The 12,490-nt window shown below is 33.6% G+C and overlaps 2 protein-coding genes across 2 annotated transcripts; one reads left to right on the top strand and one right to left on the bottom strand.

Annotated features, from left to right (window-relative positions):
- On the top strand, positions 966 to 2,593 carry LOC109222921 (early nodulin-like protein 1). The gene is made up of 2 exons (XM_019387209.1): positions 966 to 1,274; positions 2,167 to 2,593. Exons 1-2 carry the CDS (start codon positions 1,082 to 1,084, stop codon positions 2,469 to 2,471), a joined length of 498 nt encoding a protein of 165 aa, XP_019242754.1. The 5' UTR covers positions 966 to 1,081; the 3' UTR covers positions 2,472 to 2,593.
- On the bottom strand, positions 3,876 to 5,757 carry LOC109222920. The gene is made up of 2 exons (XM_019387208.1): positions 5,553 to 5,757; positions 3,876 to 4,993 (listed from the first exon to the last, which is right to left on the bottom strand). Exons 1-2 carry the CDS (start codon positions 5,675 to 5,677, stop codon positions 4,015 to 4,017), a joined length of 1,104 nt encoding a protein of 367 aa, XP_019242753.1. The 5' UTR covers positions 5,678 to 5,757; the 3' UTR covers positions 3,876 to 4,014.

The raw sequence follows: 12,490 nt of genomic DNA, 5'->3' as shown, positions 1-12,490 counted from the left end.
TCTACATGACTTTGATCTAGTGGTGACAGTACAACTCATGATATATGAGTTAAGCGCACGTAATATGGTATTGAGTTTTTCCCTTAAGTGAAAATGGTATAGAGTGAGCACATTATCCATCGTGTTTTGAACCTTGCGACATTTGTCTCGGGGATTTCTTAGTTAAAAAAGATGAGACATAAAAGAAGTTAGCTTTCTGGTGTGTGGACCAATCAAATGTGACAAAAAGAAAGAGTTAATTTAGAGAACTTGAGTTGAAATTAGAAAGTAAAATCGTGAAAAACATGAAAAAAAGACTATGAGCCCGTTTGGCTTAGCTGATTTAGAGTAGCTGATAAGCATTAGGTGCTGAAAGTCACTTTTAAGTGCTGAAGCTGATTTAAAAAATAAGCAGTTACGTGTTTGGATAAAAGTGCTGAAATTAATAATATGCAGCTAAAGAACTGGGTATACGAAGAGTTTTGTTTTAAAAAGAAGTATTTTAGGGATAGAATAGTAAATATTTTGGTCAAACTTAAACTGCTTATAAGCTGAAATTTGATGAGTTGGGGGAGACCAACTTATGGCTTTTGGCTTATTTTTGGCTTATTTTTGGCTTATAAGCACTTTTAATTTTACCAAACGCGTTGATAAGCCAAAAAGTGTTTATAAGCCAATTTGACCAGCTTATAAGCTTAGCCAAACACCCTCTATATATAAAGGAAGAAAAATAAAATTGATGAGAAGGTAAATATAGTATTATTTAATTTAGTGAGAAAAATTTATCCAATGAACTCACTCAAATGTTAAAAATTATTAAAATTTAAAATCTTTTATTAATAACCCTTGTCAGCCACTAAGGCCACCACCACCTTCACGTTTCCATTTTTTCCTCTCACCCACGTTAAGTAGTGCACGTCTATTTAACTGATATTCGTAATAACTGCTTACCTATGATTACTAAACACAAAGATTTGTTAATTCCTTCGAAAGTTCTCATTATCATATCACATTCTGAAAAAGCTTTTCTGTTTCGGCATTTACCTCTTCATCCTGAGCTCTTAATTAATTACCGCCTGTGATAATTAACTAACTTCTGATTATGGCTTTCTTATGCTCTCGTAACATGCTCTTCTCAATTTTAATGATGATTTCTCTTCATCAAGTCGTGTATGTCTCCTCCTTGGAATTTCAAGTTGGTGACACTACTGGTTGGGCAGTTCCTCCCTCAAATGACACCAATTTTTACAACAATTGGGCTTCCAATATGAGGTTCAAAATCGGCGACACCATTCGTAAGTACTGTTTAACTCACAAATAATTTCATGTAATTAAATAGCAGCATACTAACACAAAGGATTTAAGTTATTAATTAGGTTTAAGTTTTGTACTCTGAACAGTGAATAAATTTCATTATGCATCAGATTAAATTAACCTATAATAACATGCATGTCGTTCCTCATATATAGAAGTCCAAGATAGTAACTTGAAATATTGTTAGTATAACTTCTTTATAATGTCCGTATCTGTAAAATTCTCTACATATATGCTTACAAAAAAAAAAAATTTATTTCTTTTAAAGAATCACTATTTTTTAATTGCTTTTAACATGTTATTTGCCTTATTTCTATGTTACCAATTAGACAGTTAGTTGTAGTTGAACTTTACGTAACCTATGATAGAACAAATGTTTTACACCATAAGTATATAATCCCCGTGTCAAATTATCTGTCGTGTTTCTCTTTTACACGCCTCTTAAGAAACATTAATTAGGAGGGATTAATTAGACTATTTTACATTTATTTTATTTATGTGTTATCTCCATCTTCAAGAACAATTAATACAACAACAACAACAACTACCCAGTAAAATCCCACAAAGTGGGGTCTGGAGAGGGTAACGTGTACACAGACCTTATCCCTACCCCGATAGGGCAGAGAGGTTGTTTCCGATAGACCCTCGGCTCAGAAAGACCTTCAAGAACAATCAATACTAAAGGTAAAAAAGGAAAAAAAATAATTAATTTTGTGTTGAACTTCTAAAACGCCAAATAATTTAAGACAACTATTTTTAGTAACCACGTCTGATAACATGAGACGGAGGGGGAGTAAAGATTTACCTCATATATAGAAGTTGTATAAATATGTACAATTCATGAAGTAGCAGTACTGAAGTGTTGGAATTCAGGTTTCAAGTACAAGAAGGACTCAGTGATGGAGGTGACAGAGAATGAATACAAGAAATGCAACTCAACTCGCCCCCATTTCTTTTCCAACAATGGAAACACGATGTTCACATTGGATCGTTCAGGCTATTTTTATTTCGTGAGCGGGGCAGCAGGACATTGTGAGAGAGGAGAGCGTATGATCGTTAGGGTTCTGGTACAGGATGTAATCAATGATTATTCTGCAGCATCGGCTACCACATGGGCACTCTTTCAACAACTTTATGCTCTTCCCCTTTTGGTCTTTCTTGTTTCACTTATCTACTAGCTAGATCTTTAGTTTTATCAATTTGTTGCTGATTTCTAGCTCTAGTTTATGTTGGACTGCTGTTTTAGTACATTGATGTTCATCTGCATAGACATACTTTGTTGAAATATTTATTTCTTATTTACTTTAGATATATATTTCTGATTTGTTCCATTTTATATGATATTATTTTCTTTTTATTCAATTAAAAAAGAATGACACGTCTCGAAAAATGGGTTGGAGGGGGGAGGGGGGAGGGGGGGTGGGTGGCATCTTTTAGTTGCTAGAACTGAATCAAAGAATTTAAGACTAAGGTAACAAATCAATAATGAAATGACGGACGAAAGTTGTACCAGCTTTGACGATAGGAAGGCATGAGAGGGAAAAATGAGAAAGAACAGGGCATTCAAATTTGAATAATCAACTCAACTATATACTAGTGTATTGATATTGTAGTATGCTGCATTACTTACCCCCGTTCACCCTTTTTTGGCCTTTTACTCTATTAATATACATTGTTTTTTATTGCTTAATTTTACTAGAAAAGAAAATTTTAGGAGAGTATGATTCAACGCCTTACATATTCACAACAAGAAAACTATTGAGGGGAAATTTGATGGGTAAAAAGGTTTAAATATGGTCGCTATACGTAAATTAAGATCGACAACATGTATTGACGACTAGATTCCAGTTTGGTCCTTAAATCACTTTGGTTACATAAAAAATCTAGTCATAACTTGTTTAGCAACCAATTTTAATTTCCCATTGCTAGTTGTCTGTTAACTTCCAATGATGGCCAAGAAATTAAATAATTACAAAGAAAACAAGGAACGGCAATCAGGTCTCTTGAGGTTAAGCAGTTGCCATTTTAGGCTCTAAAGTCATCTTATCTACAACTGAAATTCAAAAAGTTGTAATTAGTTAGAAACCTGTTTACACATTCCTCCCCACTTTTTTCATTTTCCTTTTATTTTGGGGGGAAGGTTTTCCGTATTCAAAATTGCAATAAGCTATCAAGAAAAGCTAGAAATAGCATACATAATTAATTTTCGTATCAAAGCTTTATGGAGAAATATATTACAATACTCTTGTGACTTAGAACTTAGAAACACAAAAAACTTAGCGGTAAGAAAAAAGGACAGCTTGGTGCACTAAGCTCCCGCTATACGCGGGGTCCGGGTAAGGGCCGGACCACAAGGGACGCAGCCTTTCTGCAAGAGGTTATTACTACAACTCAAACTTGTGACCTCCCGGTCACATGACAACAACTTGACCAGTTACGCCAAGGCTCCCCTTCTCAAACTCTTAGCAGTAGTGGCAAAAATTTGTTATAGGGTGCTTGAAGCCTGAAGCTATAGGGATTTAGTAACAAGAAAAGATGAAAACAATTTGGCTATTACATTGGGATCTTGATCAATTCTGAAAGACGTTTGACATTCAGACAAAACAAATAATTGAGCAAGACATATAACAGCACATAATACTACTAAAGTATTAGAATCACATAATGTTCTTCTGTTAGTTAGCAGGAAAATCAAGGTACTGACATTAGTCACATTACCAGCTACAACATTATACAAGAATTAACGCCGTTATCCTTGATATTATTATCAAGTACAGTAGCAGCTGCAGCTGCCAAACTGCTCTGATCACTCGTCCCTCGTCGTCTCTGGTATGTGATTTCATAATGATAGGAAAATTTTGCAGTAGTTGGATTATTCAGCTCATGATCATGATCATGATCATGATCGCGATGTACAGTTACCTTGTCAAGAAAAATGGTATCGGACATTAATAAGTCATATTTAGCAGCATATATTTCCCATTCTCCTCCAACATGATATTCATCCTTCTCAGTATGCACCAATTTCATCTCCACTACATTGTTTCCCACTGGATCAAATAAAGGTAGCGCTATTTCTCCGCCAACTGCAGGAAGAGAAAGATCGCGACCCATTTTTTTGTCTACTTCTTTCTTTGGTAATTGTATGAACATTACACCATTAGTACCACCATATCTGTACACAATATCAGAACATAATTTCATCTCAATAACTGGTTCTATCTCTATTAATCCAGTATTACCATCATAGGAATATTGTTCGCGCAACTTTTTTACATATAGTCCTTTAACATCAGCTCTAGACAAACGCCTGAGGAATACAGGATTGTTCAAGTTAATAGCTTTTTGGTCTGAACTGCATCCAATTTTAAGTCGCTTTTCGTTATTAAAAATCTCAATTACCACCAAATCTTTAGCTTTCAACTTATTTTCATTGACAAATTCCTTCCACTGTCCAGTGAATTGACATTCACGATCGCCCCAATTATCCAATTGTAAATCCATTTCCCAGTATTTTTCTCCAGGATCAGCGCGTTGTAATTCCAGACTCTGTATATAATTCGCCATTCTCTTGGGAATCTGTAAGTGATCACTAGTAATGTCATCTTCAGTTAATTGCTTTTCAAAAATCTGTTTTCCATTTTCATCTCTATAAACCCACGCCGTTCCCATGACGCAATGTGCAACAGGAGACTCACCTCTGCCATTAATATAAGAAATTAAGATCAATTCAAATTACGCAATACATACATTTTAATTTTTCATTATGTATCGTATAGTATTGTACTGTATTGTATATATTGTTTTGATGTATACAATATTTGGATATATTGTATTGTTTGACGTAGTTTCATAATGTCATGCACCAACAATATGAAGAATAAACTTGTAATATTATTTAAAAAATAAGGTACGAGGAAATATTATTATATAAAAAAGTAGAGTAAAGGATAAAATAAGATTATTTAATTATAAAAAATGGCAAGATGAGAAAAAAAAAATAAGGTAATGACGCGACCACACCAAATCGATCATTTCATAAAGTGACACTTTTTATCATACGTAACGACGGATTTAATGATACAATACAACAGGTAACAACCATTCAAACAAGTTGTAAGTGAAATTGCATCACTTTCTTGTTCATTTCGTTAAACAGTCATGAAATTAACTAATTATGTTTCTGGATTAAAGAATAGGGAATTAATCAAGACTGAGGAAATTGAACATAATATTGAAAACAGGAGTAATTAACATACTTGGAGTCTTTGGTTTGTAGAAAACCAGTACTTGAATTTTCAGCATTATCTTGAAAATTATCGTAGATTTCATTCTTTTCCAGTAGATGATCAAGAAGCCCTGAATTGTCTTCCCTTTCAGACATTTTCAATTTCTTTATTTTTTGCTTCAAATTCTTTTGATAATATGATATAAATCTCTTTAGACGTAGAAGAATACAGAAGAGCTAATGGAAATTTGGTTGTCAACTTTCTATCGTAATTTATAACTCAAGTCTGAGGTGTGTAGTGCACCCTCACTTGTTCAAACTACATTTTCTTTATTTCCCAAAATTTTTTAGTGTTTGAATTTTAGCTATATATGACATTGACAATCACCCTTTTGAAATATTAATCTAAATAATTAGTATACCCCAATTAGTAATTTTTTCCAAGTCAATTGACAGCAAAAGGTTCATGCATTATATAATTAAGTTCAAATATTTTCTCATTTTTTGAGATATATTACAAAATCTTATTGAGCTGTACACGTCCATATTAATAGTGGAAAGTTTCTTAAAAAGTCTTCAAAAAATTTGGTCGGTCAAATTAATTGAGTTTTTCTTTTGAGATTTTTAGGAATTTTTAATGTCTGAAAGTGCCTGTTCTTATTTTTTTTTTAAAACAAAAATATTTGGAGACACTCAGAATATTGCACAATTATTTCTTCACAACATTTATCCAAAAAGTTCTCCAAACGCAGCTTATTGCCACTCAACAGGACCGAGAGAGGACATGACTTTTTGAATTTATGATATACTATATTCAAATAGGAATATAAGATGAGAATGTCATGCGTGCAACTTTTCTATATGTGGAAATTTTCTTAAACACTTTGAAAAGTCTCAAAAAGATTTGCTCAGATAATTTTTCCATTTTTTTTTCTTTGAGATTTTTAGAAAATACTAAGTTGGAAAGTGCCTTTTCCTTATAAAAAGATAACATAAATAAAAAAGAAGAAGAGGAAACTCACAACATTGAAAAGGAAAAAAAAAAAAAAAACAGAACCATCCCAATAAGTTTTTTTTGCACAAACATTCAGATTATTCATCTAAAAGCTTTTCCTAAAAATTCTCCAAACGAGATAGCATTCATAAGAAAGTAAAGAAAAATATTGAATAACAATATTTTAGGACACAATGATACAGGTAAATTTATCCTTCATATACCATATATGAAACCTTATTATCAAAAATATGCATAGTTTTATATTTACCCGCCATGTTCATAGTTATTCTACAAAATATATACCATTCATTAAATACCAATTATTAAGAGTTGATTCCTTCCTAATTAGGCGCGCTACAAATCTGGAACTAAATATTCTTCCACATATTCCTATTTAGGCGCGCTACAATTATAGAAGTAAATATTCTTCCATATATTTTCTACCATTGACAGTCATTAAAAAGCTTGAAAGCTTTGAATTCAAATTTGAATTTTCAAAAATCATTATTCGTTTGGATTGGGTGTTGTTGAAAATAATCGGGAATATGGTTTAGAGTTTATATCTCAATTTTGAGGGATTTTGGTGAAGATTAGACTTTATTTGGACTGGATTTCAGATTGGAACTCGAAGAAGAAGAAGAAGAAGACATATTGCAGAAATTGTAGATAAATTGTAGATTATTTGTATTCTGATTGTAGATGCTTTATTTTCTGTTTTCACAAATAAAAACGGCTAAAACTTCTACAAATCTTCTGAAAAAACGCAATTATTTCAAAAATCACAATTATATTACAATTGAATGGGAATTGGGATATAAAAATTCAATGTACACAGTTTGTAGATATTTTGTAGATAAATTGTAGATTATTTGCATTCTAATTGTAGATGCTTTGTTTTCTGTTTTCACAAATCAAAAACGACTAAAACTTCTACAAATCTTCTGCAAAAAACAATCTACAATTTATCTACAACTTATCTACAATTTCTGCAATATGTCTTCTTCTTCTTCTTCTTCGAGTTTCAATCTGAAATTCAGCCAAAACCAAGTCTAAATCTTCACTAAAACCCCTCAAAATTGAGATATAAACTCCAAAACATATTCCAAATTATTTACAACAACACCCAGTCAAAACAAATAATGATTTTTGAAAATCCAAATTTGAATTCTTTCGTATTCGGATCTCTCATCTCCGCATCATATCTACCCCATGGCCTTCTCCTTACGCCTAAGTATCTGCAATTGTTCTGTTGTTCCTCTGCATTTTGAGTACTTCTTATATTGCTGCCATTCTTCCTTGGTTTTGCTCTTGTTGTTTGAAGAAGTGGATGATTTGATGATATTCATATTCAAATTCATTAACGTGGGGATGGGTTTGGGAGAGAGAAACGTGGGGGGTGTGGGGATTTGGAGGAATATACGGTAGCATCAATTAAGGAGTGATATACGGTATATTAATTGTACAGTTAAAACACATTATGGTATAGAATTGGTAATTAGGTATACTAACTGTAATTAAATCAAACCTTAAATATTTAGGGTAATATAGTTTCCTATATGGAATAGGAATGTAAAAATTCCATGATACTATAGGTGTCAAATGTATGGGCGAGTTGGGCTATTGTCACACCTCCTTTTTTACACACCTACCCCGAGGGATAATGTATAAGGGAGTTTTTCCATTTAAAGTGACATTATTCGAAATGGGATTATTTATTTATTTTTTTGAGTCGCCACTTGGGATAGGATTGGCTTTTGGTGTCCCAAGTCACCGGTTTAACTTGAATCCCAAATCGAGGAAAATTTCGACTTCCCAGTTGGAGTCTGCGAACCAGAAATTCTGAATAAGGAATTTTGTTGACCCGAGGGAAGGTGTTAGGCACCCCCGGATCCCGTAGTTCTTGCACGGTCGCTTGAATTATCATAAATGGCTAAAATCTGACATGTTATCCTGTAGTGCAATTTTAAAATTATTTACCGCTTTTAGTTAAATTTTTTAAGAAAGTGAACGTCGTTTAAAAACGTGTTTTTGGACTACGTCGCATGAAATGCAGCCGGATCCTCGACACATTCTTATTCAACATTTTGGGATTTGGATTTGGGTCGCATAAAATGCACACTCGTATTTAGGAAGGTAAAATTATTAAAAAGCGCGCCTAAAGCGACTAACGTGTTATTAACTTCGCGGGAGGCCGTGAAAATTCGCTAAACGGCAGGTCCCGAATTCTAAGTATTTTAATATAAACAATTAAAGAGGGCCACACAATTTATGCATTTTATTTGGTGCGGCTCACCTCATTTTATTATTTAAAGGCCATCCTAGGGCAAACTATGATTTTCTACTGGGTTTGTCTTTAAAGGGTCCTAATAAGTTAATATTACTAATACTATTTATTTAAAGTGATCAAGGAATTTGGGCTCCGGTTCAAGTCCACACTTGAATAAGAGGTAAACCTCTTAATTCAAGTATGCTACTTAACTAGAAGGCCCAAAACCTATGTCGCCAAAATTAATCTCAGATTTAATGTTCGTTCAGGCCTTCGAATCTTGAACTTGGCCCAACATAATATAAACACAGTCTGTCATTTTGTTGAGCTGTTACCAGCTCTGGGCCTCAACGCAGGCCCAATTAGTGAGATGGGGAAGGTTGGAACTGGGCCATGCCTCAGTGATACTGAGGCCCAAACGTATTCAATAGTTGGGGATATCAAGGAGAGGGAAAATTCTAATCCAGTTGGTCAAATGACTATTAAATTAACCTTTTTAAATTTTGCTCTAATTTGCATTAACAAATTCCTACACATTTCGAAGAAGTAGATAACTGAAGTGTTTATACTGAAATGCTACTTTGATTCAAAATGAAAATGTGAAAACTGAACTACTGTAACTGGGATTCAAATTGAACTACAAATTTTACTCATTTTGATACTTGTTTTTTATCAATTACTATAACTCAACTAGAACTAGTAGCTATACTGGATTTAAATGCACTATGGCTAATAGCAGATTTATAAACCTGAAGCACAGCTTCTTAAACCAAATAATACCTTAATCTAAATTCGAACCTCAAACTAATCTAGTAACTCAACTGACGTTTACTACATTACAGTTAGTACTACATTATAATGCTCCTACAAGTCCAGCCTATTTCAATAGTCCAATACAAATAACCACAATGTACTGACGAATTAATCTCTAGCGTAATTGTCACCATATCATAATTCTAAGCAGTCCTTAATTGACTACACACGAAAAATATAGTAAAATTCTGAATCTAGCTAACTATAGTATGAGTTTGAACAAGGGAAAGCAAATAAACAGCATTTCATTCCTTCATTTCCAACACTTGAGATCTACAGGGAGTGTACCTGGAATTAAAGCAAACAAGAGAAGAAGGTAGGGTCAGCAATTTCTCAGCAGTACAGCAACAGGAATCAGCAATGAAATCAACAATGTAGGATCAGTTTTGAATCCAAACAGCATCACCAAGTCCAGGAATGAATAAAGGAGAAACAACACCAACAAAAACTCAAAATAGACCCGATAGAACCTAACAAACTTGAAATTTAACCCAGGATTACTTCTGCGACTTCAGTAGCCAAGTACCAGGACCTTCAAGCCATTTTTATCCTTCCTATGCTATGAATGTGAATTAACACCTAAAATATTTTGAGATTGTCCTAGGAAATTCCAATAGAACAGTGTTTTTTGTAGTTTCTATTGCTTTTACTCTTCTTTTTTTTGGTTTTCTGAAGAGAAACTGAATCTGAGATGAAATTTTGAACTTTTGAGTTCAGATTTTTAGTATTTGAATTTGAAATTCAAATTTTTGGATGCTAGAACTTGCAGAAAATATTTTGGGGGGATTTTTAAAAGCTGGAACTTTTTGGGAATTTTTTCAGGTGTTCGAACTTGTGAAGGAAGGTAGGTATACTGCCTTTTATAGGCAGAAAAGGGGGAAGAAGCTTCTAGATTTCATTTACCCATTTTCCCCCTTTTTATTTTCAGTTTTTATTCAATAGCCCTTAATGTTTTGACTTGTTTCTCAAGTTATTGCCCTAAGCTTCTGAAATTAGAACTAAGACCCTATTCTAGAAGAGTCTAGGGTGTTCTAGTTTCACCTACAACATTGTTTTCTACCTAAGAATACCTATACTACCCTTGCTTTTAATCTAAAATTACTAACCTAGTACTAAACCTCTTTACACTAGTTAAAATTGACTATAGTTAATCAAAGGTTCTGAGTTATTCAGCTATATCCAAACAACTAAACTAATAAAATCCTAATAATCAAAACAGGCAGTCACGGCTAAGAATATAACTCTAGTTAATACTAATGAATCAAATTGAATTGAAATTAACTCTAAGAACAATTAACAACATAACAGAAAAAAAAGATCTAATCTAATTAACTAATTAGTCAAATTAAAGCCTATACTAATAACACTGAATTAAACCAGGAAATATTCAGCAAAACAAAAATTAAACTAAAAAAAATCAGAACAACGGGATCAAACAACAATTAAAATCAAAACAAAATTAAAACAATCTCAATAACAAAATCAGAACAAGGATTGCATTAAAGTAAAATCAAACAGAATCAAGCATCGAATCAAGGAGAAACTTACTGATTTTGAGATTTGAACTAGCTTGAACTCGAATTTGGGTCCTCAAATAATGTTATGTACTTGTTCTTACCAAGAACAACACATAACATTATTCCAGAACCCAAATCGAACACTGGTGGCCTTTTTTAAAAATTCGAACAGTCTTGATAGCAAACCCTAGATCTAGGATTTGAAACTTTTCAGTTGGATTTGGGGAAAATAGCTTGGGGATTTAAGTAGAGGAAGGTGAGGGGAGTATATGGTGTTGATTTGGTAGGGTTTGGGTGACGGCGCCGCCGTGCACGGTGGTGGCAGCGCCTAGGGTTTGACATATTTGAGGGTTTTGGTCGGGATTTGACAGAAAACAAGGATGAATTTGTAATGAGGGGGTTGAGATGGTGTAGGGGTGTAAGTTTGGGTGTCATTGGAGAATCGCTGCCAGCGGAGACGATTTCCAGCCGGCGGCGGAGGGCGGAGGGCGGTGGGGAATTAGGGTTTGTGTATGAAGACATTATGAGAGACGGAGAGGAGGAGGGGGGGGGGGTAGGGGGGTGAGGCTCCGACATTGATATACCAAATTGATGCCAGTTACTGGCCGAAGGATCAAGAATCCTCGACGGCCAGGATTAATTCGTATGAAACGACGCCGTTTTGGATTAAAAAGGGTGGACCGGGTAGGCTGAAGTGGACTGGGCAATTTGCACGGGTTTGGGTTCGAATTTATGGCCCAAAAAATGGTGGTCTGATCCCTTTTCTTTATTTCAATTTCTTTTTGTTTGTTTTCTCCTCTTTTCTTTTTTATTTATTTAAATTTTGGATTTTATTAAGTATAAAATTAAAATATAGCCAAAATCTGATTTAATTCTAAAATGAGACTAATTAATTCTCAAAAATTAAACAAATCCTAGTTTAAGAAAAAAATCAAGAATTTGGAAGTAAAACAACATAAAGGACTATTTTTAATTATTTTCTCCTATTTTCAATGATGTTAATTAATCTAAAAATCTAGAATTAGGTCCTAAATGCAAGTATGCTATTTTGTAATTTTTCTTTTCATTTTTTATGACAACTAAAAATGCACACAAAATGCAAACAAAATACAAAATCATGCAGTTAATTCCTAAAAATTCAAATACTAAAAGAAAAATTCTAATTTTAATGAATTCTATAGGAGTAATTTAAGCGCGGCAAAAGTCACGTGCTCACAGCTATATTAACCGCATTTGCGGGTAAAAATAGCATGGGCTAGCCAGTTTTCGGACTATAATTGAAAAATAGCCGGCGTCTGCAAAGTCATTGAAAATAGCCACTATTTTGCTGCAACACGGAAAGTTCCAGCATAATATATTGGAGATTGGTGCACCTG

Source organism: Nicotiana attenuata, chromosome 2, assembly GCF_001879085.1.
Source record: "Nicotiana attenuata strain UT chromosome 2, NIATTr2, whole genome shotgun sequence".
Lineage (NCBI taxonomy): Eukaryota > Viridiplantae > Streptophyta > Magnoliopsida > Solanales > Solanaceae > Nicotiana > Nicotiana attenuata.
Note: the sequence above shows the minus strand (reverse complement) of the source record. Positions and strands in the feature narration are given on the sequence as shown.